Genomic DNA, 27,273 nt, shown 5'->3' with positions numbered 1-27,273 from the left:
TAATCAATTACTTGTAAATAGATTGTTCTAAAAATCCATTCAGGTTAAATGATATCCTTTTTAGGGAAGGGAATCTGTCATCTTTACTTGGTCTGGCCTAGGCATCACTCCAGATCCACAGCAATGGGTTGACTCTTAACTACCCTGTAAAATGGCTGAGGTAGACATTGGGTTGTGTTGAAGAAAGTAGCTCACCATCACCACCTCAAGTTGCCCTTATCAGTCAAACCCACATTCTGAGAATGATTGATTGATTAATTTTTAAACTATGCTGGTTGTGTATAACAATATGTAACTGTTTTTTACAAAGCATTAGACTATAATGTAAAAGGCCATGAAAGCTGTCAGTATGGGAGTTTAGGACTTGTCACAAGACCATCTCATCTTGAAGTGTGACCAGCTCCTGAATTTCTGCTTACCTTGCAGTTGTTCCTGTAATTGATGCTGCTGCCACCTGGATTTCCACGGAGCTAAACGAGTTCAAAGAGAAGATCCGGAGGGAAAAGGCTGGGGTGATGAAGGTGAACCGTGGGAATGTAGTGACAGTGCGAGTTCCCACCCACCCTGAGGGTAACTCTGTCTGCTGGGACTTTGCCACGGACACCTATGATATTGGCTTTGGGGTGTACTTTGAGTGGACTCCTGTGACCGACACAGAGATTACGGTGCTGGTTAGTGAGTCAAGTGATGAAGAGGACGAGGAAGAGACAGAAGGTAAAAAGGGCTTTGTGAATGATTAATATGCAGAATTGTACACAGCACCCACCATTTCTCATGTCTGTATTTATTTGTTCTTTCTCTCGCTCTCTCTCCCAATACTGGCACATATGCTTAACCATTAATTCACTCTCTCACTTGTGCTCTCACTCTCTTTCAAATGCTGTGTCTGTCCCACTCTGCCATTTTCTTTGTTTCCTTTTCATTTTATTTGTCTTTTATCCACACAGTTCCAGCTTCCTCGCTGGCACTCAGTTTTCTCTGACTTGAATAAATACTGACAGATCTGTTGTCTTCATCATCTTTTATTTCAGATTTTCAGCATTTGCTTATTTTCAGTTTTTAATTCTCCTCTTTCAACCATAAACATTGTAAATCAAGTACTTCTGGGTAATACTTAGAATAATGTGAAATACCAAACTAGCAAACCTCCCTCATCCTTCCTCTCTCTGTCTTCCTCACCCACCTTACGCCCTCCAAAAACAATCTTTGTTTCTAACAGGAGAACATTACCAGACTCATAATGTTAATTCTGTTTCTCTCTCCTCAGATGCTGCCAGACCAGCTGAGTTTCTCCTGCATTCTCTGTTTATTCCAATTCTGATGTTACTTGTGTTCATTCTTTTAACTTTTATCTCGAAAGGACATTGTGTGGGTATAACTGAGGCAAACAAAATCCACTATCATGTGCTGTGGGCTACTTTAGTACAAATAGATTAGTGTTTTCTAAATGATAAGCTCATATCTGTGGAGCAGAGAGATTTAGGGATGTAAGAATAGAAATGGCAAAAAAAAAATTGGAACGGTGCACAAATACAGTACGGGATGGTCCCGCCCCAGAGGCCGGTGGGAGTACGGGATGCATGAGATAGATGGAAAATGTGAGTTTTTTGACCAAAGTATATTTTTACTGCCTTTATAGAGGTTTACAAAATTATGAGGAGCATGGATAGGATAAGTTGACAAAGTCTTTTCCCTGGGGTCGGGGAGTCCAGAACTAGAGGACATAGGTTTAGGGTGAGAGGGGAAAGATATAAAAGAGACCTACGGGGCAACTTTTTCACACAGAGGGTGGTACGTGTATGGAATGAGCTGCCAGAGGATGTGTTGGAGGCTGGTGCAATTACAGTATTTAAAAGGTATTTGGATGAGTATATGAATAGGAAAGGTTTGGAGGGCTATGGTCCGGGTGCTGGCAGGTGGGACTAGATTGGATTGGGATATCTGGTTGGCATGGATGGGTTGGACCGAAGGGTCTGTTTCCATGCTGTACATCTCTATGACTCTGAGATCGATCTATACACATGTATATACAGTAGTTTTTGTCAGTACAGACTTGATGGGCTGAAGAGCCTGTACTGTGTGATGAGCTGAAAAGTGAGCCTCATTAAAGTTGGTAAAGACTATGTTGTTGATCTAAGGGAGGAGATGCATGCACTGAATAATTATAGGGGAGAAAGAACTCAAAATGCCAGACGTTCCAATGAACACCTTTTTAATTTTAATTCAGTATGAGATGGCCCTCTCTAATTGTTCTGTTAAGATGATGCTGCTTAGATTGACCCATTAGGAAGGGATATTGAATCAGAGCAGGAACTCAATCAAGTTCTCATACTAATAGAAATGAAGATTGGGCTTGTTTTCGGTGTAACTTGGTAAAATGAGAGATGATTTTAGTGAAACATTTAAAAGTCTTAGAGGGGCTTGCCAGGCTAGACCATGGAAAGTTGCTTTAATTGATGATCTACAAACCAAGGGACACAGTGTCAGAATAAGGACTGAGATGGGAGGGATATTTCTTCACTTGGGTGGTGAAGTTTTGGAATTCTCTAGTCCCTAGAACTGTGGAAGCTCAGTCATTGATTATATTGAATGCAGAGATCGATAGATTTCCAACTATTAAAATTGTTGTTGGGTAGTGCAAGAGAATGACATAGAGGTAGAAGATCAGCCATGATCCTGTTGAATGACCTAACAGGACAAGCTTGAGGATAAATGATCATCTACTGGATACTACAATGGAGCTGAACTGAGACAAATCCTCAGAACAAGATGGTTTCTATCCAAGAGTTTTGAAAGACTTGTGCAGGGATATGAACTTTATAGCCAGATAAGTTTTGTAAACTGTAATGTTCTCTCCTATTGGGAACAATTGGAACATTGTGCGTCGTGTTATGACGAACTGGGGTAATGTACTGGAATTCAAGCCCTGCTATTCCTGGAGTGTAAATTTAATCTACCACTGAATGGCCTCATTCTACCAAACTATCTAATTCAGCTTAAAAGAATATGCACACCAGGTTTTTCTTTGAATAACAGGAGAATAACAATTTATTTTAATTAAAAATCTTTAACCAGTGGCAAAAACTTGGAGTTGAATTTGCTAATCTTTAGCTCTATCCCTTCCTTAACATGCCCATTCTTACAGACATTCAAAGAGACAAGATACAAACATTGAGTGTAGGAAATGGGATTTTTAAAAAATGCCAGAGTGAGTGAGTTCTGCCGCTGGTCTAGATCAGAAATTTCAATGAGTTCTTTTCTCTTAAGACTATAAAATCATAAGAGCAGGAATTTATGCTTTAGCCCATCAATTCTCTCCACTTTCCTGCCCTTGCCCCATAACCCTCAATTCCCTCACCAATTAAAAAGGCTGCCTGTCTTGGATTCTTTCTGAATCTTTGCTGATGATACAAAGTTGTGCATGTGCCAATTCTCAGTCTTTCATTGACTGGTTGAGAATTCATATTTCACTGCTTCAGAACATATTTTATTTCCCTCCCACTTTGAACTTTGTGGGGAGAGTAGCTGGCTATAAGGAATTTTTTTTCCCTTCTCCAAACAAGGGAGAGAGGGGCCTGAATTTACCATTGAACTAATCCAGTTCTCAAGCAGCAGTGTTTCTGTGCAACCAGTGTCCTTCAAATCCTTAGAGAAATCAAAATATCAGAAAAATAGACTCTTAGCCATCGTGCCTTTTCTTGTTTCAGGACTTCCCAAAATGTTCATAGCTAATGAACTTGTGCTGGAAGTAAAAGTATTGAATTTGAGAGGAAAGATCAAACCTTGATTTAATGTAACGACTGAAATTCAACATTTTCAAAATTGCAGTACTACTAATGACCCTCAGACAGCGCGGCGCCCCCTCAGCGCTGACCCTCGGACAGCGCGAAGCCTCCTCAGCGCTGACCCTCGGACAGCACCAATAACGTGGCACTCTGATCTTTGGAATAGACCTTCTGGCTCCCTGTTTATTTGGTCTCTTCTCGCCTAAGTTCCCAGTCTCATTTAGCCTTGCAGGATGCTCAGCATGTATAGCTGATGTATTTATGCATGTGCATCTTCCTCATCCCCAATATCCACTTTGATATATGAGCTCCCTGTGGCCCTGTCATTTCTTGCCTGTCCCTCCATCTGGTGCTGCTATTAATATCTTCATGCGTTGTTCTTCAGCACCCCCAGTCCAAGGAGATATCGAGAGAGGGAAAGATTTCTTCCGGTCTGAATTGGAGGAGATCCTGCCTGTATACCGAAAGGACAGTCACTTGGAGGTTCAGTCCGGCAGTCACAAGTACCCGGGACAGGGAGTCTACCTGCTCAAATTCGACAATTCCTACTCGATCTGGAGACACAAGACCCTCTATTACCAGGTCAACTACAGCTCCTGAAGAAGCAGCCGTAGCAGCAGCAGCAGCAGCCCTTCTCTGGGGAAGGGGACCGAATCCACGTCCCATTCCTCCAGAGATACTCTCTCTCCAAGTTAGCCTCTTGTTTTCTTTCTCTGGCAATTGTTTTTCTTTCCAAAAATCTGACTGGAGCAAATGTGCCCAACATTCAACCCCACAAGCTCTCCAAACTCTTACAAATGTGGCACTTTATGCATCTTCTTTGTTTGTTTTGTGTTCACAGTATTGTTTTTGTGTTACTTGTGTTCTTGGTACAACTGAATTTATATATAATATGTATACATTAATATCATTTTATGTTTAAAGATTTATTTTCACTGTTTTAATGTTGCTATGTGCTTACTTTGTAAATCTATCACTGTATATCCATCATGTGAAGGTGCTGGTGATGGACAAAGTCAGAAGTCTCATGACGCCAGGCTATAGTCCAACAGGTTTATTTGAAATCACAACCTTTCTGAGCCCTGCTCCTTTATCAGGTGAAGTGAGGGAGCAGCGCTCCGAAATCTTGTGATTTCAAATACTCCTATGGAGTATAACCTGGTGTCATGTGACTTCTGACCTGATCACTGTATATGTTTAAAGACCCAAGCTACACTGCCTTTCTTTGTGCAATATCTGATTTGGGCTTGTCTGTACTGTGTTCTCAGCACGTTGCAGTTGCATTCCAGTGTTTACAAGTCACCTGCTGCTCCCTCAACCCTCTCCTCAAAAAAAGGAGTTAATTAGTAATTCTTTTATTAAAATATCTTAATCACATTGCAATCACTGGAATCTGGAAAAGTTGAGCAGGGATGTCAGACGGGACGTGATGAAGTTGAGAGAAATGAATATCATTTGCAACCTTCACAAAACAATTATATTTTGTACTCTGTGTACTGCCTGGAAAAATAAATAAATAGAAAAATGTAAACTTAAAATGATTGAAGGGTAAGATCTGTGAAATGCGGCTGGGGTGAGTGGCAGGAAGAAAAACTCTTAAAGAAATTTGATTGCAAAAGAAAGCTCACAGATCCCCAATCTACAGACAGACTACCTCACACCTGCTGAAGTGTCTTTGAATTACAGCCACTGCACTAGGAAACAGGGCAGCCAGTTTGTACATTGTTACCCTGTGCAAATAGCCCTGTGATAATAACCAGATGATCTGTTTAATTCTTTTGCGGAGGTGTAAATATTACCACAGGGTACAAAGGAGAGTTCCCCTGCCCTTTTTCAAAACATTACCATGAGGGTTTTCACATCCACCAGAGAGGGCAGATGGAATCACTGCTTGCAGCTGGCAATTAGAGTCATAGAGATGTACAGCACGGAAACAGACCCTTCGGTCCAACTTATCCATACCGACCAGATATCCCAACCCAATCTAGTCCCACCTGCCAGCACCCGGCCCATATCCCTCCAAACCCTTCCTACTCATATACCCATCCAGATGCCTTTTAAATGTTGTAATTGTACCAGCCTCCACCACTTCCTCTGGCAGCTCATTCCATACACGTACCATCCTCTGCATGAAAACGTTACCCCTTAGGTCCCTTTTATATCTTTTCCCCCCTCACCCTAAACCTGTGCCCTCTAGTTTTGGACTCCCCACCCCAGGGAAAAGATCTTGTCTATTTATTCTATCCATGCCCCTCATAATTTTATAAACTTCTATAAGGTCACCCCTCAGCCTCTGACGTTTCAGGGGAAACACCCCAGCCTGTTCAACCTCTCTGTATAGCTCAAATCCTCCAACTCTGCCAACATCCTTTTTACAGGGGAACCTCAAATATCCGAATGAGATGGGCAGGCACTATTTCGTTTGGATAATTGATTATTCAGTTAATTGATTCAATGCCTTTCCTCCGAGGCTTGGAGCTTCCTTTTAAGTCTGTTCACCATTCAGGAGACTAGCAGCAGCACAGCATGCGCGAGCCCCGATCCCATTCCTGTCACCCTGCCCCTGCTCCCCAACCCTGTCCCCCAAAACCTGTCCAACAAAGATAATAATGTGGGAATTCTGATTTAGAATTTCACATTCAGAGAAACTTGTAACATTGAAGGGGGGCCATTTGGACACTGTACCTGTGTTGGCTGTTGATGGAGGCTATTCAATTAGTCCTCCTTCTCTGTTCTTATCCTAATCTAGCAAATATTGCCCTTTTGAGTTTTTTGAATTACCTTTGTGAAGTTAATCTTCAATCTATTCCATTGCCCTTGCAGGAGGTGTATTCTGCACATCAGTAAGCCGTCAGTTAAGGACATCAGATTTTTCTGAAGGGCATTCATAAATCATTGGAGTTTTCCCACATCAATTGGCAATAGTGTTATGATGCCATCATAATTCCAGATTTTTAATTGAATTTCAATTCCACCATCTGGTATTTGAACCTCCATCGCCAGGATATTAACCTGGGTTTCTGGATTAGTAATTAACCAACAATACCACTATGCCATTGCCTCCCAATCAATCTATAACATATGCTTTTATCAATTGTACCCTATTAAAATTGGTTACTGGAACAACCCCTCCACACCCACAATTAAACCTCATACTCCTGGGTTGGGTCTCATTCCCTGAGTCTGTTTTTAACTTTCACTGCCAGTTAAATTTGTAATGTACAGCCATGCTCCTTAAGGCTGGAAATCTGGTTTAAGAGCCAGAATTTCAGTCAGCGTCGGCAGCTCCAGCAATGATCCTTCAGGTGAAACCACATGAGTCTTTGAGGAAAGATCTGTGCAAGCAATGTTTGACTACCTGAAGGAGGCGGAGGATAATGTCGATGATCTATGAAGACAATTTGCAGAATTGGGTTAATGAGTGGGAATCTTGAGGATAATGACTGGAAGTCAGACATAATGGATGGAAATTCTGGGGTAATGAATGAGAGTTAAACAGAAAATGAGGTCACGGGAAATGTAATGGGAATTCTGTCAAATTTATGCGTTGGTGTGACTGTTGCTGTCTAGGTAAGTATATATTGCCCATCCCTTATAGCCTTTTGAACTGAAATAGCTGTTAATAATCAACCACGTTGCTTATGGGTCTGGAGTCACACATGGAGCAGACCAGATAAGGACAGCTGACTTCTTTCCCTAGTGGGTGAATCTGATTGAATCAATAATAAAACAATTTAAAAAGTTTTTTTAAGTTTAGATTTACATTGAATTGAAATTTCATCATTTGCCACAATAGGTTTTGAACGTTTATCCTCAGGATATCAGCCTGGGCTTCTGCATTACTAGGAGACAGTGAGGTCTGCAGATGCTGGAGATCAGAGTTGAGAGTGTGTTGCTGGAAAAGCACAGCAGGTCAGACAGCATCCGAGGAGCAGGAAAATCGACGTTTGGGTCGGAACCCTTCATCAGGAATTCTACATTAGTTCAGTAACATTGCAACACTGCTACTATCTCTTCCTTGGCTTATGAAAAACAGGGATAAGGAATGGAATCTCTGATGTAACGAGTAGTAATCACTAGGATAATGAATAGGCATCACACTTGGGATAATGCTATCGCTGGGATAACAAGTAGGAATTGTTGGAATAATGGCAAATAATGCATCAGTGTGATAACGAGAGGGAATCACTGGGATAATATACGGGAATCATGGATAATGAATGGGATGTGGCTGAGTTAATGAATTTGAATCATGATAATTATTGGGATAATGAATTGGAATCACTGATAATGAATGAGAATTACTGTGATAATGAATGGGATGTCACGGATAACAAGTGGGAAATCACTGGCAAAATGAATAGGAATTACTGGGATAATGATTGGAATGTCACTGGGATAATGAATTGGAATCACTGGGAAATGTATAGGAATTGCCAGGATCATGAATTGGAATCACTGGGATAATCATGGGAATAACTGGGATAATGAATTGGAATATCACTAATAATAAATAGTTTGAATGGGAAAATCACTTCTCCCGGAAATCCTTCTGTCAAACTCAGGGGCGGGGCTTGTCGGTGATGTCATCGCGCAGTCGGCCGCCAATGGGCGGGGTCCCGTGGTGCAGCGCGGTAGCGGGAGATTTGAATCTGGCGGCAAGTAGCTGAGCCACGTGCGGATGAATGGGGAGGGAAGGATGGAGTTTTATTTACTGTGCTCACTCACTGAGCCACCTCAGCAATTAATCAGGTAAAATAGACAGGGCAGAATCAAACTTCCAGGATGGAGACTCATTGCACTAACAAACTTCATACCCTATCACCAACATGTCAATTCAGATTTCTCAGCCTGTTTAAAGATATAAATTTGTCTTTCTTCTTAAAAAAAGCAATGCATATCCTTTGTTGTGAAGTTTGTGTTTCTGTGGCAGTTTCATTTTGATCGAAACTGTAAATTAAATTTTACTACAATGGGAGAAGCAATGGACTGTAGTCAGATAGAGCTGGAGTAAGTTCTAGCTGTGTAGGGAAGGAGGCCGTACTCCAGTGGTAGCTGCACATGGGTGAGTACAAGGTCCTGTTTACATCCTCTGCATCACTACTTCTCATCTTAACAAGCAAATATTTTAGCAAAGGATATTCCTACTAACCTTCTCCTGTCCATCCTGGGTATATCCCATTACATTGCTGAAAATCTAAACTTATTGGCACTTGGCTGCTATTTCCTATTCTGCTTCATTTTGCCTCCCTTTTGTGGGAGTGATTTATTCTTAAATGTTTGTATTGATATTCTTGTTGCCTTTGATAGAGTGATGCTGTCTCCATATCTTAAATGAATGTTGACTGTGCAATCCTATTTTGTAAATAAAAACAGAAATTGCTGGGGTAATTCAGGTTTGGTAATATCTTTGGAGAGAGAAACAAATGAACACTTCAGAATTTTGAATCATATTGCATTTGAAATGTTAACTCTCTCTCCACAGATGCTGCTAGGCCTGCTGAGTTTCTCCAGCATGGAGTCCTAGAGATGCACAGCATGGAAACAGATCTTTTAGTCCAACTCGTCCATGATAACCAGATATCCCAACCCAATCTAGTCCCATTTGGCCCATATCCCTCCAAACATTTCCTATTCATATACCCCTCCAAATGCCTTTTAAATGTTGCAACTGTACCAGCCTCCACCAGTTCCTCTGGCAGCTCATTCCATATACGTACCACCATCTGTGTGAAAAAGTTTCCCCTTAGGTCTCTTTTATATCTTTCCCCTCTCACCCTACACCTATGCCCTCTAGTTCTGGACTCCCCCACCCCAGGGAAAAGACTTTGCCTATTTATCCTATCCATGCCCCTCATGATTTTATAAACCTCTATAAGGTCCCCCATCAGCGTCCGACACTCCAGGGAAAATAGCCCCAGCCTATTGAACCTCTCCCTATAGCTCAAATCCTTCAACCCTGGAAACATCCTGGGAAATATTTTCTGAACCCTTTCAATTTTCACAACACCTTTCTGATAGGAAGGAGACCAGAATTGCACGCAACATTCCAACAGTGACCTAACCAATGTCCTGTACAGCCGCAACATGACCTCCCAACTCCTGTACTCAATACTCTGATCAAAAAAGGAAAGCACACCAAACGCCGCCTTCACTATCCTATCTACCTGCGACTCCACTTTCAAGGAGCTATGAACCTGCGCTCCAAGGTCTCTTTGTTCAGCAGCACTCCCCAGGACCTTACCATTAAATGTATAACCCTTGTTTTCATTTCAGATTTCTAGCATCTATACCTTTTTTGCTTTTAACTCTATTCTTTGCTTCATATAACTGGGGAGCTTTCTAAATCACCATGCTAGATAACGTCATCAGTGAGACTCTGGTGAAGTGCTGGTGTTATGTCCGACTGTCTATTAATGTTTCTTAAGGTGGATGATAACACTTCTGGTTCTTTTTCTCAATGGATGGTAGATGAAGTCCAAATCGATGTGTTTATTGATTGAGTTCCAGTTCGAATGCCAGGCCTCTAGGAATTCCTGTGCAAGTCTCTGTTTAGTCTGTCCTAGGATCGATGTGATGTCCCAGTCAGTGTTGTCCTCCTTCATCTGTATAAGAACACTAATGAGAGTAGGTCAGGTCTTTTGGTGGCTAGTTGGTGTTCATGTACGTTGGTGGCTAGTGTTTCTGCTTGCTTGTCTGATGTAGTTATTGCTTTATAAGAAACAGGACAGTAGGATGGCTGATCTTTTTGTGGACTCACTCCACTTATCTGCATTTTCACCAAATCTCTTAATTCCTTTAGTTTTCAAAAAAATCTACCTTATCTTTTAAAAGCGATTACTGAAATAGTGTTAACTACTTCCCTTGGCAGGAATTCCATAGATTTACAACCCTCTGGTGAAGAGGTTCTTTCTCATTTCAGTTCTCAACCTGCTTCCTCTAATCTTCAGGCCATGCCCTCTTGATCTAATCTCACCTACCAGTGGAAACATCCTATCTATTTCCACTTTATCGACTCCCTTCATAACTTTATATATTTCTATAAAGTCCCCCTCATTATTCTGAATTTCAATGAATATAATCCCAGTCTACACAGTCTCTCCTCATAAGCCAACCCCCTCAACTTCCAGAACCAACCTTGTGACCCTCCTCTGCACCCCCTCCAGTGCCAGTACATCCTTTCTTAAGTAAGGAGACCAAAACTGCACACAGTACTCCAGGTGTGGCCTCACCAGTACCTTGTACAGCTGTAACATTACCCCTCTGTTTTTAACCTCAACCTCCTATAGCAAATGAAGGACAACATTCCATTTGCCTTCCTAATTACCTGTTGAAGCTGCAGACCAATCTTCTGTGATTCATGCACAAGGACACCCAGGTCCCTCTGCACAGCAGCACGCTGCAACATTTTACTATTCAAGTAATAATCTATTTTGCTGTTATTCCTGCCAAAATGGATGACTTCACATTTATTAACATTGTCTTCCATCTGCCAGACCTTTACCCACTCACTGAATGTATCTATATTCCTCTGCAAAGTTTGACAGTCCTCTACACACTTTGTTCTGCCACTCATTTTTAGTGTCATCGGCAAATTCTCCCTGTTAGTCAACCAACCCTCTGTCCACGCTAATACTCTCACTCTAACACCATGCATCCTTTTCTCATGTGCAGCACCTTGTTGAAGACCTTTTGGAAATCTAAGTACACCACACCCACTGGGTCCCCATTGTCCACCTTGCTTGAAATGTCTTCATAGAATTCCAAAAGATTTGTTAAGCATGACCTGCCCTTCATGAACCCATGCTTCGTCTGTACAATGGGACATATTCTTTAGAGATGCCTTGCTATTTCTTCCTTGATAATGGACTCCAGCATCTTCCCCATCACAGAGGTCAAGCTCACTGGTCTATAATTCCCCATCTTTTGTCTACCTCCCTTTGTAAACAGTGGCGCCACATTTGCTATTTTCCAATCTGCTGGGACTGCCCCAGAGTCCAGCGAATTTTGGAAAATTACCGTCAGTGCACCTGCTATTTCTCCCACCATCTCTTTTCGTACCCTGAGTTGCATTCCATCAGGCCAGGAGACTTATCTATCCTTAGCTCCATTAGCTTACCCAACACCAGCTGTTCCATTATAATGATTGTTTCCAGGTCCTCACCCACCTCCGTCTCTGTCACTTACTGACATGTTATTCATGACCTGCACTGTGAAGACTGACACACAGGACCTGTTCAATACCTCAGTCATTTCATCATCTCCCAGAGCTAACTGCTCCTTCTCATCCTCTAAAGGACCAACATTTACTTTAGTCACTCAGCTTCATTTTATATATTTACAGAAACTTTTACTGTCTGTCTTTATATTCTGTGCTAGTTTTTTCTCATGTTCTATCTTACTTTATAACTGTTTTTGTGGCTTTCTGTTGACCTTAAAGTTTTCCCAATCTTCTCGTTTCCTGCTGTTTTTGACACTTTGTATGCCTTCGCTTTCACTTTGACAGCCTGCCTTATTGCCTTCGACACCCACGGCAGATTACTGCTCCTCTTCCAGTCCTTCCTTCTCACTGAAGTATGCTTTTGCTGAGCACTTTTAAAATTTGCTTTGAAGGTCCTCCACTGCTTGTCAATGGTCACACCATAAAGTCTCTGTTTCCAGTCTACTTTAGTCAGGTCCTCTCTCATTCTATCATAGTCCCCCTTATTCAAGCACAGGACCCTGGGATTGGATTTTATCTTCACACTTTCCATCTGTATTCTAAATTCAAATACATCTCTGAAATGACTTCCAGGCTACTCAGACCCATTGGCAACATGGTAGCCCACAAACCTACTAACACACTAAAACAGCAGCTAATGAACATAAAGGATCCAATACAAACAATCAGCAAAACGAATGTCATTTACAAAATACCATGCTGCTTCCAATAGGATCCCTGATTATGAGGTCGTTAATTATTCCTGTTTCATTACACACGACCAGATCTAGGATAGCCTGCTCCCTGATCGGTTCCATTACATACTGTTCAAGAAAACCATCACAGACACACTCAACAAACTTCTCCCCAAGGCTACCCTAACTGAACTGGTTCAATCAATCTACACACAGATTAAAATCTCCCATGGTAATGGTCGTATCGGTTTTGCAGTCATTAATTATTTCCTTGTTTATTGCCCGAGCCAATGTGATGTTATTATTTGGTGGCCAATAGACGACGCCCATTGGTGACTTTTTCTTCTTTGAGTTCTTAATTTCCACCCAAATGGATTTGACCTCCTGTTCCATTGCACCAATATCATCTCTCAGCACAGACATGATGCCATCCTTGAATATCAGTGCATTCCTTGCATTCCTGTCTGTCCATCTGAATAGTCTAGTACCCCTGGATATTTAATTCCCAGTCATGACCAATCTACAACCATGTCTCCGTGATGGCTACTTAGTCGTGTTTATTCACAATGATTTGTGCCGTTAACTCATCAACCTTGTTACAACTGCTACAAGCATTCGGGTAAAGTGCCTTTTATGTTAGCTTTCTTACTATCATGCTTCACAACATCAGTCATATCTCCTGAGTTATCCTTCAATTTTGCTTCTTTCATGTCTGCCTTGACCCTAAACCCTCCTGCATACATGTTAACCTGCGACCTATTAATTTATGACCATACTTCCGTTGCTTTTGCTTTCCCTTTCCCTCCCCCCAACCCTAACCCAAATTTAAAGTCCTATTGACCCCCCTATTTATCCTTTACAGTTCTTGCATGGCATTTTGTAAATGACATTTATTTTGCTGATTGTTTGTATTGGATCCTTTAGGTTCATTAGCTGCTGTTTTAGTGTGTTGGTCGGTTTGTGGGCTACCATGTTGCCAATGGGTCTGAGTAGCCTGGAAGTCATTTCAGAGATGTATTTGATGTAAGGTAACATAGCTGGAGTTTCTGTGCGCATTGTCTGCTTGTTTGGGTTTGTTGTTGAGAAATCGGTGGACTGTGTTCATTTGGTACCCGTTCTTGAATGCACTGTATAGGTATTTTTCTTCGGCTTCTTGTATTTCTTGGGTGCTGCAGCGTTTTGTGATTCGTTGAGATTAATGTTCTGATGCAGCTCCATTTGTGGGTATTGGGATGATTGCTCCTGTAGTTCAGTATTTGGTCCGTATGTGTTGTTTTCCTGTACATGCTTGTTTGAAGTTCTCCATTAATTGTTCATTCTACTGTGACATCTAGGAATGGAAGTCTGTTGTCGTTCTCCTCTTGTGAATTGTATGCCAGTCAGTGAGAAGCTTATAACCAGAGCCTCAACCTGAGCTACGAATCTTCTCAAACATTGCCAATCCTATCTGTCTGCATATGGTCCGTATCCCCCTCTTCCTTGCCTGTGTTTGTCTAAATGCCTTCTAAGTTTTGGTATCATACCCACTTTTACTATCTCTCTGGACAGCGTGTACTAGGCACCAACTAGCTGCTGCGGTTTTTTAAAAAAAGCAAAGTTTGCCTTGCACATCTCCATTAACCTTTTACCCTCTCGCCTGAACCTGACTCCTGTAGTATTTAACATTCCCACCCTGGGAAAACGATTGATTCTAACTATCCATCCTATCCATATCTCCTCTCATAATTTTATATATATTTCTCAGGTCACCCCTCAGTCTCCGACAAACTAGTGAAAATAATCAAAGTTTATCCAACCTCTCCTTTATGGCTAATACACTCCAATCCAGGAAACATCCTGGTAAACCCGTTCTGGACCCATTCCAAAGCCTCCCCCCATCCTCCCTATAGTGTGGTGACCAGAACAGCAAATTATTCTTCAGACATGACCTCACTAATGTTCCATATGGCTGCAATATGACTTGCCACCTTTTATACCCAATGTCCTGAGCCATGGAGGCAAGCATGCCAATGCCTCAATTGCAACCGTATCCTCTTGTGTTCCAACTTTCAGGATCCAAAGACTTGTTCCCCAAGATTCCTCTGAATATCAGTACTCATCTCGGTCTTGCCATTTACTCTATACTTTCCTCTTGCATTGACTTCCCAAAATCCATCATCTCACTCTTGTCTAGATTAAACTTCATCTGTTCTTCTCCACCCAACTTTCCAACTGATCTCCACCCTGCTTTCTCCTCTGACAACCTTTCTCACTATCCACAACTCTGACAATTTTACTGTCACTGCAAACTCACTACATTTTCATCCAAATTATTTATAGAAATTAGAGGTCCCAGCACTGATCCAAGTGAAACACTACTGGGCAGAGACCTCTGGTCAGAAAAATACCCCTCTATAACTACCCTCTGTCGTCTATGACTAAGCCAATTTTGTATCTAATTTACCACCTCTCCATGGATCCCATGTGACTTAATCTTCTGGACCAGACGACCATGAGGGATGTGGTCACTTGCTGTCGGAAAGTTCATGTACGTAACATCCACTGCATTACCCTCAATTTTCCTCACTTACTCATAAAAAGTCATCGGTGTTTAAGTGGAGTCACATGTAGGTGAGGAGGGAAGGTGAACCAGTTTGGCTTTTACGGCAATCCAACATCTGTACAGTTATATTTACGGGAACTGGATTTTTTTATTGTAGATTTTTGAACTGAATTCAAATTCTCAGATGACGATTTCTCTCCTACCATGGAGGTTTCTCACCTAAACAAGCTGGAGGGTGAAGTCTGTGCAGCCTTCTGTTGGAGCCAGCTGTAGACCAGCTCAGAGTTTTGACTTGTTTTCACTTCTTCTGTCTTTTGCCTTAGAGCACACAATGGCTCCATGTTCCATTGTCGGTTAGTGCTGCCTCTGCCAAAGCACCTGGTTATTTTTGGTATGGGAAACTGGGACACGTCCCCAGAGGAGACCTTCCTTTCAGTTGAGGTGTCAGTGAGCCCTGAGACAAAATCCCAGCGAATTGGAATGCTTTCTTCAGTGGCAAGGTAAGACTCATCTATACCATGTTTGGTCAGTGTTGCTCTGGATATCATAGACTTTGAGTGCTGGTGCTTGAGGGGTACGGGAATATTGATAGATTGTAGTGCCATGTAACTTCTTGTCAAATACAAAGTATTTATAGCTGGGGAACCGATTGGTCCTGACTACTCCATACTTTGTCCCTCCTGTACTTCACCTCAGCCATTCAACAGGGACCTGTTCATTTATCCCTTCTATACTTCATTTATCCACTTACAATATTTGCCTCAGCCACCCCATGAAACAGCCTCTCCACATTCTGGGTAAAGCAGCTTTTTTTCTGAATTTCCCGCTGCATTTATTTGTGACTCCCGTGTACTTATCCCCTTGCATTTTGGCCTTGACTGGAAGCAACGTTGATTTTCCTGCTGCTCGGATGCTGCCTGACCTGCTGTGCTTTTCCAGCACCACATTAATCTAGACTCTGATCTCCAGCATCTGCTGGCCTCGCTTTCGTCTGCAAGTGGAAACACCTCAACTTTTAACAGTGCATTGTAAATTTTGCACGTCTAGTCAAAGGGAGTGACCATGCCAAGCTTTCAGTATAATGCAGAGGAGCAAAAAGTCCTCGAATATAAATGCTCCCTGAGAAGCATTTGAACATGTGCTTGATAACAGAGGAGACCATTTGGCACAATGTAGGTCATTGGTAGAATTAATCTGATAGTCCAGTGCAGAATCATTTTCCCTTACTATTCCAATCAGTACTTTTGTTTTGTTCTCTCAACAGTACCATGATAACCTTGGGTTCAATACTCCATGTTCCTGAGACTCTCAATTTAGAGTCCTCCTGTACTGAAGAGCCGCTTCAGCTTATCAACTCTGTACTGACAGAAGTTATTCTAAATCTACACGAGTCCCACGTTCCAGCACCAGGCTTATAGCCGTAGAGTTATACAACACGGAAACAGACCCTCCCATCCAACTTGTCCGCACTGACCGGGTATTCTAAACTGATAGGTCCTGTTCACCAGTATTTGGCCCTTATCCCTCTAAATCCTTCCTGTTCATATACCCATCCAGGAATCTTTTGATGAAGTGACCAGGAACGTTGACGATGGCATGGTGATAGATAGAGTCTATATGGATTTCAGTAAGGCCTTTGATAAGGTTCCATATTGCAGCTGCTCTGGAAGGTTAGATCACATGGAATCCAGGGGGAGCTGGCAAACTGGACACACAATTAGCTTGATGGTAGGAAGCAGAGGGTAATAGTGGAAGGATGTTTGTTGGACTGGAGGCCTGTGACTAGTGGAGTGCCTCAAGGGTTGGTGCTGGGCCCATTACTGTTTGTTATCGATATCAGTGATTTGGATGAAAATATACAAGGCATGATTAGTAAGTTTCAAAAAGTGTGGTGATGGAAAAGCACGGGCCCTGCCAGACTGGTCCATACTTATCAAGGACCTACCGTAGCTGTTTCTTGAATACGCTCTACATTTCAATTGTGCCCATCCCCTGCAGTTTCCTTCCCCACCTTATACATCCTAAATCTTGCCTAATCACATCATAATTGCCTTTCCCCCAGCTAGAACTCTTGCCCTGTGGTATATATCTATATCCCTTTCTATCACTAAAGTATTGTGGTCACTATCACCAAAGTGCTCACCTACATCCAAATCTAACACCTTGCTGGGTTCATTAGCCAGCACCAAATCAGTCCCTTGTTGGCCTGTCTACATACTGTCAGGAAACCCTCCTGCAAACACTGGACAAAAATTGACTCATCTATTCCCAGTCAATGTTTGGAAAGTTAAAGTCCCTCACAGCAACTCCCCTGTCACTCTCGCTCCTATCTAGGATCATCTTTGCTATCCTTTCCTCTACATCTCTGGAACTATTTAGAGGCCTATAGAAAACTCCCAACAGGGTGACCTCTCCTTTCCTGCTTCTAACCTCAGCCCATACTACCTCAGTTGACGAGTCCCCAAACATCCTTTCTGCAGCTGTAATACTGTCCTTGACCAACAATGCCACACCACCCCCTCTTTTACCATCTTCTCTTATTGAAACGTCTAAATCCCAGAACCTGCAACAGCCATTCCTGTCCCTGCTCTGTCCATGTCTCCGAAATGGCCGCAATATTGAAATCCCAGGTACCAACCCGTGCTGCAGGTTCACCCACCTTATTCCGGATGATCCTGGTGTTGAAGTAGACACACTTCAACCCAATATCTTTCCTGCTGGTGCCTTCTTGCGATCTTGAAATATTAATCCTGACTTCACTACTCTGTAGACTCGAGCTGCAAATTTCGGTTCCCATCCCCCCTGCTGAATTAGTTTAATTTTTCTTGGAGTGTAGGAGTCTGAGAGGAATATAAGATCGTGTGTGGCATGGATAAGGTGAATGCACCCAATCTTTTTCGCAGGGTTGGGGAATCAAGGACTCGGCACCAATTTAAGGTTAGAGGGGAAAGGATAAAAGGGAATCTGAGGGGCAACTTTTCTTTTTACAAGTGTGGTAAGCATATGGAATGAGCTGCCAGTGGAAGCAGTTGAGGCAGGTACTTAACAACATTTAATAGGCATTTGGTCAAATACATGGATAGGCAGGGATTAGAAGGACCAAGTGCAGGGAAATGGGGTTAGCGTGGATGGATATTTTGGTCGGCATGGACCAGTTTGGGACAAAGAGCCTGTCTCCATGTTGTAGATTAGAATAGATTAGTTAACAGTGTGGAAACATGCCCTTCGGCCCAACAAGTCCATGCCAATCCTTCAAAGAGCAACCCACCCAGACCCATTCCCCTACACTTACCCCTTCACCTAACACTAGGTTTAGCATGGCCAATTCATGAAATGTTCTAATTGCACCCCCACACCACCGTCTGCATTAGAAAACTTTTGTAATCAATATAAATACCAAAAATTTGGTTCATGTCCCTTTCCAGCTCACTGGTTTACTAAGCTGCCATTCAAGTCTACCAAATTTTCAGAGTGCTGCTCCTTCATCAGGTGGTGTGTGGACGTGGTGTTGTGTGGACCCTGCAATGCCCTCCTTACTAACGTCTGGCCCCGATTGTTATGATAAGTGCTGATCCAGCTACGTTTTAAAGGTTGAGATTCCCCTGCATTCCAGATTCCCACCAACCTCTGGGTGAAACCATTTTTTCTTAAATCTCCTTTAAACCTTTTGCCTTTCACATTGTTCTCTCAAGAGGTGGTCAGGAACAGTTAACATTCTAAGCCCATTAAATTATTTGTGGACCCTTTCAGTAGTTTTTTTTTGCATCTTAGAACATAGAACATAGAACAATACAGCACAGAACAGGCTCTTGGGCCCACGATGTTGTGCCGAACATCTATCCTAGATTAAGCACCCATCCATGTACCTATCCAATTGCCGCTTAAAGGTCGCCAATGATTCTGACTCTGCCACTCCCACGGGCAGCACATTCCATGCCCCCACCACTCTCTGGGTAAAGAACCCACCCCTGACATCTCCCCTATACCTTCCACCCTTCACCTTAAATTTATGTCCCCTTGTAACACTCTGTTGTACCCGGGGAAAAAGTTTCTGACTGTCTACTCTATCTATTCCTCTGATCATCTTATAAACCTCTATCAAATCACCCCTCATGCTTCGCCGTTCGAACGAGAAAAGGCCGAGAACTCTCAACCTATCCTCGTACAACCTATTCTCCATTCCAGGCAACATCCTGGTAAATCTTCTCTGCACCCTCTCCAAAGCTTCCACATCTTTCCTAAAGTGAGGCGACCAGAACTGCACACAGTACTCCAAATGTGGCCTAACCAAAGTCCTGTGCAGCTGCAACATCACTTCACGACTCTTGAATTCAATCCCTCTGCTAATGAACGCTAATACACCATAGGCCTTCTTACAAGCTCTATCCACCTGAGTGGCAACTTTCAAAGATCTATGTACATAGACCCCAAGATCCCTCTGCTCCTCCACCTTACTAAGAACCCTACCATTAACCCTGTATTCCGCATTCTTATTTGTTCTTCCAAAATGGACAACCTCACACTTGGCAGGGTTGAACTCCATCTGCCACTCCTCAGCGCAGCTCTGCATCATACCTAAGTCCCTTTGCAGCCAACAACAGCCCTCCTCACTGTCCACAACTCCACCAATCTTCGTATCATCTGCAAATTTACTGACCCACCCTTCGACTCCCTCATCCAAGTCCTTAATAAAAATTACAAACAGCAGAGGACCCAGAACTGATCCCTGCGGAACTCCACTTGTCACTGGGCTCCAGGCTGAATATTTACCATCTACCACCACTCTCTGACTTCGACCGGTTAGCCAGTTTTCTATCCAATTGGCCAAATTTCCCTGTATCCCATGCCTCCTGACTTTCCGCATAAACGTACCATGGGGAACCTTATCGAATGCCTTACTGAAATCCATGTACACTACATCCACTGCTCTACCCTCATCCACATGCTTGGTCACCTCCTCAAAGAATTCAATAAGACTTGTAAGGCAAGACCTACCCTTCACAAATCCGTGCTGGCTGTCCCTAATCAAGCAGTGTCTTTCCAGATACTCATAAATCCTATCCCTCAGTACCCTCTCCATTACTTTGCCTACCACTGAAGTAAGACTAACTGGCCTGTAATTCCCGGGGTTATCCCTATTCCCTTTTTTGAACAGGGGCACAACATTCGCTACTCTCCAGTCCCCTGGTACCACCCCCGTTGACAGTGAAGACGAAAAGATCATTGCCAACGGTACTGCAATTTCCTCTCTTGCTTCCCACATAATCCTTGGATATATCCCGTCAGGCCCGGGGGACTTGTCTATCCTCAAGTTGTTCAAAATGTCCAACACATCTTCCTTCCTAACAAGTATCTCTTCTAGCTTATCAGTCTGTTTCACACTCTCCTCTTCAACAATACGGTCCCTCTCGTTCGTAAATACTGAAGAAAAGTACTCATTCAAGACCTCTCCTATCTCTTCCGACTCAATACACAGTCTCCCACTGCTGTCCTTGATTGGACCTACCCTTGTTCTTGTCATTCTCATGTTTCTCACATATGCATAAAATGCCTTGGGGTTATCCTTGATCCTATCCGCCAAGGATTTTTCATGCCCTCTCTTAGCTCTCCTAATCCCTTTCTTCAGGTCCCTTCTGGCTATCCTGTATCCCTCCACTGCTCTGTCTGAACCCTGTTTCCTCAACCTTATGTAAGCCTCCTTCTTCCTCTTTACTAGACATTCAACCTCCCTCGTCAACCAAGACTCCCTCACACGACCATTTCTTTCCTGCCTGATAGGTACATACATATCAAGGACACGTCGTATCTGCTCCTTGAAAAAGTTCCACATTTCCACCACATCCTTCCCTGACAGCCTATGCTCCCAACTTATGCTCCTCAAATCCTGTCTTACAGCATCGTAATTTCCCTTCCCCCAATTGTAAAATCTACCCTGTTGTGCGCACCTATCTCTCTCCATAACCAAGGTGAAAGTCACAGAATTGTGGTCACCATCACCAAAATGTTCACCCACTAACAAGCCCATCACTTGGCCCGGTTCATTACCGAGTACCAAATCCAATATGGCCTCCCCTCTGGTTGGACAATCTACATACTGAGTTAGAAAAGCTTCCTGGACACACTGCACAAACACTGCCCCATCCAATCTACTTGATCTAAAGAGCTTCCAATCAATATTTGGGAAGTTGAAGTCACCCATGACTACGACCCTGTGGCTTCTGCACCTTTCCAAAATCTGTTTCCCAATCTGTTTCTCCACATCTCTGCTGCTATTGGGGGGGCCTATAGTAAACACCCAACAAGGTGACTGCACCTTTCCTATTTCTGACTTCAGCCCATACTACCTCCAAAGGCAGATCCCCCTCAAACTTCCTTTCTGCAGCCGTTATACCATTTCTAATTAGCAATGCCACCCCCCCCCTCCTTTTTTTTACCACCCTCCCTAATCTTACTGAAACATCTGTAACCAGGAACCTCCAACAACCATTCCTGTCCCTCATCTATCCACGTTTCCGTGATGGCCACAACATTGTAGTCCCAGGTACCGATCCACGCCTTAAGTTCACCCACCTTATTTCTGATACTCCTTGCGTTGAAGTATACGCACTTGAGCCCATCTCTGTGTCCGCAAGTATTCCCTGTCAGTGCTACCTTCTCCACAGCCTCCCTACATTCTTGGACATCCTGACAAACAGCTAGCTTACTTGCTAGACTACAAGTCCGGATCCCATCCCCCTGCCAAATTAGTTTAAACCCCCCCGAAGAGAGCTAGCAAACCTACCCCCCAGGATATTGGTGCCCTTCTGGATCAGGTGCAACCCGTCCTGCTTGAACAGGTCCCACCTTCCCCAGAATGCAGTCCAATTGTCCAAATACCTGAAGCCCTCCCTCCTACACCATCCTTGCAGCCACGTGTTCAACTGCACTCTCTCCCTATTCCTTGCCTCACTGTCACGTGGCACCGGCAACAACCCAGAGATGACAACTCTGTCCTAGCTTTTAGCTTCCAGCCTAACTCCCTGAGCTCTTGAATGACCTCCCCACCCCTCTTCCTACCTATGTCGTTGGTGCCAATGTGTACCACGACTTCTGGCTGCACACCCTCCCCCTTAAGAATTCTGAAGAGACGGTCCGAGACGTCTCGTACCCTGGCACCCGGGAGGCAACAAACCATCCAAGAGTCTCGCCCATGTCCACAGAACCGCCTGTCTGTCCCTCTAACTAGAGAGTCTCCTATAACTAGCGCTCTCCTCCTCTCCCCCTTTCCCTTCTGAGTCTCAGAGCCAGACCTCACGCCACAGACCCCGTCACTGCAGCTTACACCTGCAAGGCTGTCCCCCCAACAGTTTCCAAAGCTGTATACTTATTGTTTAGGGGAAACGACCACAGGGGAACCCTGCACTGCCTGCTTCTTCCCCTTCCCACCTCTAACTGTTACCCAGCTACCTCTGTTCTCCGGCATAACTATGTCCCTGTAGCTTCTATCAATCACCCTCTCAGCCTCTCGAATAATCCTCAGTTCATCCAACTCCAGTTCCAGTTCCCTAACTCGTTCGGTGAGGAGCAGGATCTGACTGCATTTCCTGCAGACGAAGTCAGCAGGAGTATCGGTGGTCACCCCTACCTCAAACATCCTGCAGGAGGAACATTCCACTGCCTGCACTGCCATGACTGTACACTTTGTCTCCAAAACAAGAACACTGAGTCAATAACACTGAGTCGCTTACCTGTGGACTTTAAAGTTAGGTTAGAGGAGGAGGATGGGAGGGAGGCCCTACGAAGTAGGGCCTGGGGTCTAGAACACACCCACTCAAATACCAATCACTTACCTTCCCGACCAGCTCTGCGCTCCAACCTCACTTCCGCCCAGCTCGCGCCGCTCTCTGCCTGGTATGGCAACCGTACCATTCAAGATCGGAGACGGTTACAGAGAGTGGTGAACTCGGCCCGGACAATCACAAAGGCCAACCTCCCATCTACAGAATCTATCTACCAGGCCCACTGTCAAGGAAAGGCCGCCAGCATTCTCAAAGATCCATCCCACCCTGGCAATGTTTTTCTACAACCTCTACCATCGGGGAGAAGGTACAGAAACCTGAACACACACACACACACACACACACACACACACACACACACACACACACACACACACACACACACACACACACCAGCCGGTTTCAAAACAGTTTCTACCCCACTGTTGTTAGATACTGAATGGATTCACAAACTCTTAACATTCACCTGTACCTGTGTTTTTGCTGCTGTTTACATGGAAACAGACATACAGGGAGTGGAGAGTTTTTACACTTGATTTCGGGTCTGGTGTTGTGTCAGGCTCAATGCCTGCGGTTTGAGTTTGCTGACAATACTGAGGCGGGACATTACATTGCGAAGACAATGGTATACAAAAAGCAACAGGCAAAGTTGAGAGGGACCTGCTGTGCTAACTGATGTTGCAATTAAGGCTTGAACTCATTGCGAAGCACATCCTTGGGGCGGCATGGTGGCTCAGTGGTTAACACCGCAGCCTCAGAGCACCAGCGTCTCAGGTTCGATTCCACCCTCTGGCGACTGTGTGCAATCTGCACATTTCACTGTCTCGGTGTGGGTTTCCTCTGGGTGCTTCAGTTTCCTCCCACAGTCCAAAAATGTGCAAGTTATGTGGTAGGCCATGCTAAATTGCAAATAGTGTTCAGGGATGTGCAGGTTAGGTGGGTTAGTCATGAGAAATGCAGGATTATAGGGATAGGTTGGGGGAATGGGTCTGGGTGGGAGGTTCTTCGGAGGGTTGGTGTGGACTTGTTGGGCCGAATGGCCTGTTTCTACCCACTGGGGATTCTATTCTATATAAAATTGAGTCATCTGGGTGTAGAGAACCAATAATGGTCTGTGTTCCCATACACCAGCAACCAGCTCTGTTCAGACCCACCTTCAATCTCGTGTCCAGCTCCAGCCACTCAGTGGGGCATGGCGTAGATGTTGGGCCTGGGCTGGAAGAACTCCTGTTTGAAGGGAATGAGTGAGAAATGAGTGGGCTTGGCAGTGAGGGACCTCTTTCAATGGAGCCATGAAGCAAGAGAGCAGGTAACTGCAGCAGTACCTCAAATACTGAAATGTTCAGTAACTGCAGAAAAAGCATTTATTTTGAGAGGACTTGAATATTAAATCAGGGATGTAATTCTGAGGCTCTATAAGGTCCTGGTCAGACCAGTTTTGAAGTATTGTGTGTGGCTTTGGCTCCTTACTTCAGGAAAGATGGACTGGCCCTGGAGCGCATTCAGAGGAGGTTCATGAGAGTGGTCCCAGGAATGAAAAGCTTAACAAATGAGGAATGTTTGAGGACTGGAGTTCAGAAGGATGAGGGGTATCTAATTGAAACATACAGAATACTGAATGGCCTGGACAGTGTAGATATTGGGAAGATATTTCCACTGGGAGAAGAGACTAGGACCCGAGGGCACAGCCTTCGAGTAAAGGGAAGACCTTTTAGAATGGAGATAAGGAGAAAAGTCTTTAGCCAGAGAGTGGTGAATCTATGGAGCTCATTGCCACAAAAGGCAGCGGTGACCATGTCATTAAGTATATTTAAGGCTGTAGGTTTGCTCACTGAGCTGGAAGGTTCATTTTCAGACGTTTCATCACCATACTAGGTAACATCTTCAGTGAGCCTCCAGACAAAGCAATGCTGGTGTTTCCTGCTTCCTATTTATATGTTTGGGTTCCTTGGATTGGTGATGTCACTTCCTGTGGCGATGTCATTTCTTATGGTGATATCATTTCCTGTTCTTTCTCTCGGGGGTGGTAAATGGGATCCAAGTCAATGTGCTTGTCGATAAAGTTCTGGTTGGATTGCCATGCTTCTAGGAATTCTCGTGCATGTCTCTGTTTGGCTTGTGTTAGGATGGATGTGTTGTCCCAGTCTTAGTGGTGTCTTTCCTCATTCGTATGTGAGGATACTAGTGAGAGTGGGTCATGTCTTTTTGTGGCTAGTTGGTGTTCATGTATCCTGGTGACTAGTTTTCTGCCTGTTTGTCCAATGTAGTGTTTGTTACAGTCCTTGCACAGTTTCTTGTAAATGACATTAGTTTTGCTGATCAACCTGGCCAAAGAAACACTGACTACACTACTGGAAGACCCAAAGACACATACACCAAACACTACTAACTTCATCAACAAGGACAGTATCGTCAAGCTAGTGCTCCTATGCCTTCCCACCCACTTCACCTTCAACAACAAAACCTACAGACAAAACAACGGAACACCCATGGGATCTCCGATATCAGGGTTCTTAGCAGAGGCAGTAATGCAGAGACTCGAACAAACTGCTCTGCCAACCATCCAACCCAAACTTTGGGTCCGCTACGTGAATGACACCTTTGTCATCACTAAACGAAACGAATTAGAAGAAACCTTCAAGACCATCAATAATACCCTTACTGGCATAAAATTCACTAAAGAGGAGGATAACAACAACAAACTGCCATGTCACAGTAGAGCAAACAACCAATGGGGAACTTCAAACCAGTGTCTACAGGATAACAACACATGCAGACCAAATATTGAACTACAGAAACAATCATCCCAAAACCCACAAACAAAACTGCATCAGAACATTATTCCAATGAGCCAACAAACACTGCAGCACAGGAACTACGCTGAGCAGAGGAAAATCACCTATACCGTGTATTCAAAACAAATGGGTACCCAATGAACACAGTCCTCCGATTTCTCAGCAACAAACCCAAACAAGCAGACAAAACACGCCCAAAAACCTTAGCAACTCTCCTACATCAAACGCATCTCAGAAATTACTGCCAGACTACTCAGACCCCTTGGCATCATGGTAGCCCACAAACCCACCAACACATTAAAACAGCAGCTAATGAACTTGAAAGACCCATTACAGACAATGAGCAAAACTAATGTCATTTACAAAATACCGTGCAAGGACTGTAACAAACACTACATTGGACAAACAGGCAGAAAACTAGATACCAGGATACGTGAACACCAGCTACCTACAAAACGACATGACCCTCTCTCTCACTAGTATCCTCACATACAGATAAGGAAGGACACCACTTCGACTGGGACAACACATCCATCCTAGGACAAGCCAAACAGAGACACACGTGAGAATTCCTGGAAGCATGGCATTCCAACTAGAACTCGATCAACAAACGCATTGACTTGGGTCCCATTTACCACTCCCTGAGAAAAAGATCACGAAATCACATCACCACAGGAAGTGACATCACCAACCCAAGAAAACCCAGACACATAAATAGGAAGCAGGAAACACCAGCATTGCTTTGTCCGGAGGCTCACTGAAGATGTTACCGAGTATGGTGACAAAACGTCTGAAAATGAACCTTCCAGCTCAGTGAGCAAACCTACATCCAAAACCTCAACCTGCGCTACAAATATTCTCAACTCCCTAAGTATATTTAAGACTGAGCGAGGTTCTTGAGTATCAAGGATTGTGGGAAAAATGGGTTGAGAAACTTATCAGGTATGATTGACTGGCGGTGCAGACTCGATGGGCTGAATGGCTTAATTTCTGCTGATATGTCTTATGGTTCTTAGATAAAAGGAGCCAGCAAGATATACAATCACAGAAGAAACAACCCAGTATTGGGGTGACCGGCTTAGTGAGTAGGTGAAAACTTTAGGCCCATCCAGAATGCAGCTTGATGTTATCATTAGGCTTTACTGTTTACTGTGAATGGCTGAGGTTTCTGGCTGGTTTTACTGAAGGTTAGATATGGCTCCCTGCGTTTACCTGAGGTTTTGAGCAAAAGGTCTCAAGGTGCTTCAGTATCTTCTCTGATACAGTGTCACCTATAATAATAATTGGGCAAATGACCAGAAACTTAGTTAGGGAGCCTCTTAAACATTAAAACTTCTTCAAGGAGAAGGAGGAGAGGTTTCAGGAGTGACTTCCAGAGCATGGGGTCCAGACAATCAAAGGAACGGCCATCAATTGTGGAGTGATTAAAATCCAGGATCCTGAACCGGCTTGAAGCAGGTGAGTGCTGATATCTGAGG

The 27,273-nt window shown here is 43.7% G+C and overlaps 2 protein-coding genes across 2 annotated transcripts in view; both read left to right on the top strand.

Annotated features, from left to right (window-relative positions):
* The window catches only part of tmed8 (transmembrane p24 trafficking protein 8), a 29,779-nt gene extending 24,456 nt beyond the window's left edge, over positions 1-5,323 (top strand). The window contains exons 6-7 of the mRNA XM_060829015.1: positions 427-714; positions 4,171-5,323. Coding sequence (XP_060684998.1) covers positions 427-714; positions 4,171-4,385 — 503 coding nt within the window. The 3' untranslated portion in view covers positions 4,386-5,323. The remainder of the gene's footprint in view (positions 1-426; positions 715-4,170) is intronic.
* An 8,327-nt stretch (positions 5,324-13,650) lies between these two features.
* The window catches only part of zgc:163014 (uncharacterized protein LOC100038766 homolog), a 35,339-nt gene continuing 21,716 nt past the window's right edge, over positions 13,651-27,273 (top strand). The window contains exons 1-2 of the mRNA XM_060829014.1: positions 13,651-13,703; positions 15,546-15,722. Of these exons, the coding sequence (XP_060684997.1) occupies positions 13,651-13,703; positions 15,546-15,722 (230 nt within the window). The remainder of the gene's footprint in view (positions 13,704-15,545; positions 15,723-27,273) is intronic.

Source organism: Hemiscyllium ocellatum, chromosome 8, assembly GCF_020745735.1.
Source record: "Hemiscyllium ocellatum isolate sHemOce1 chromosome 8, sHemOce1.pat.X.cur, whole genome shotgun sequence".
In the NCBI taxonomy this organism is placed as follows: domain Eukaryota; kingdom Metazoa; phylum Chordata; class Chondrichthyes; order Orectolobiformes; family Hemiscylliidae; genus Hemiscyllium; species Hemiscyllium ocellatum.
The sequence above is the reverse complement of the archived record's forward strand: the minus strand, read 5'-3'. Positions and strand labels throughout refer to the sequence as shown.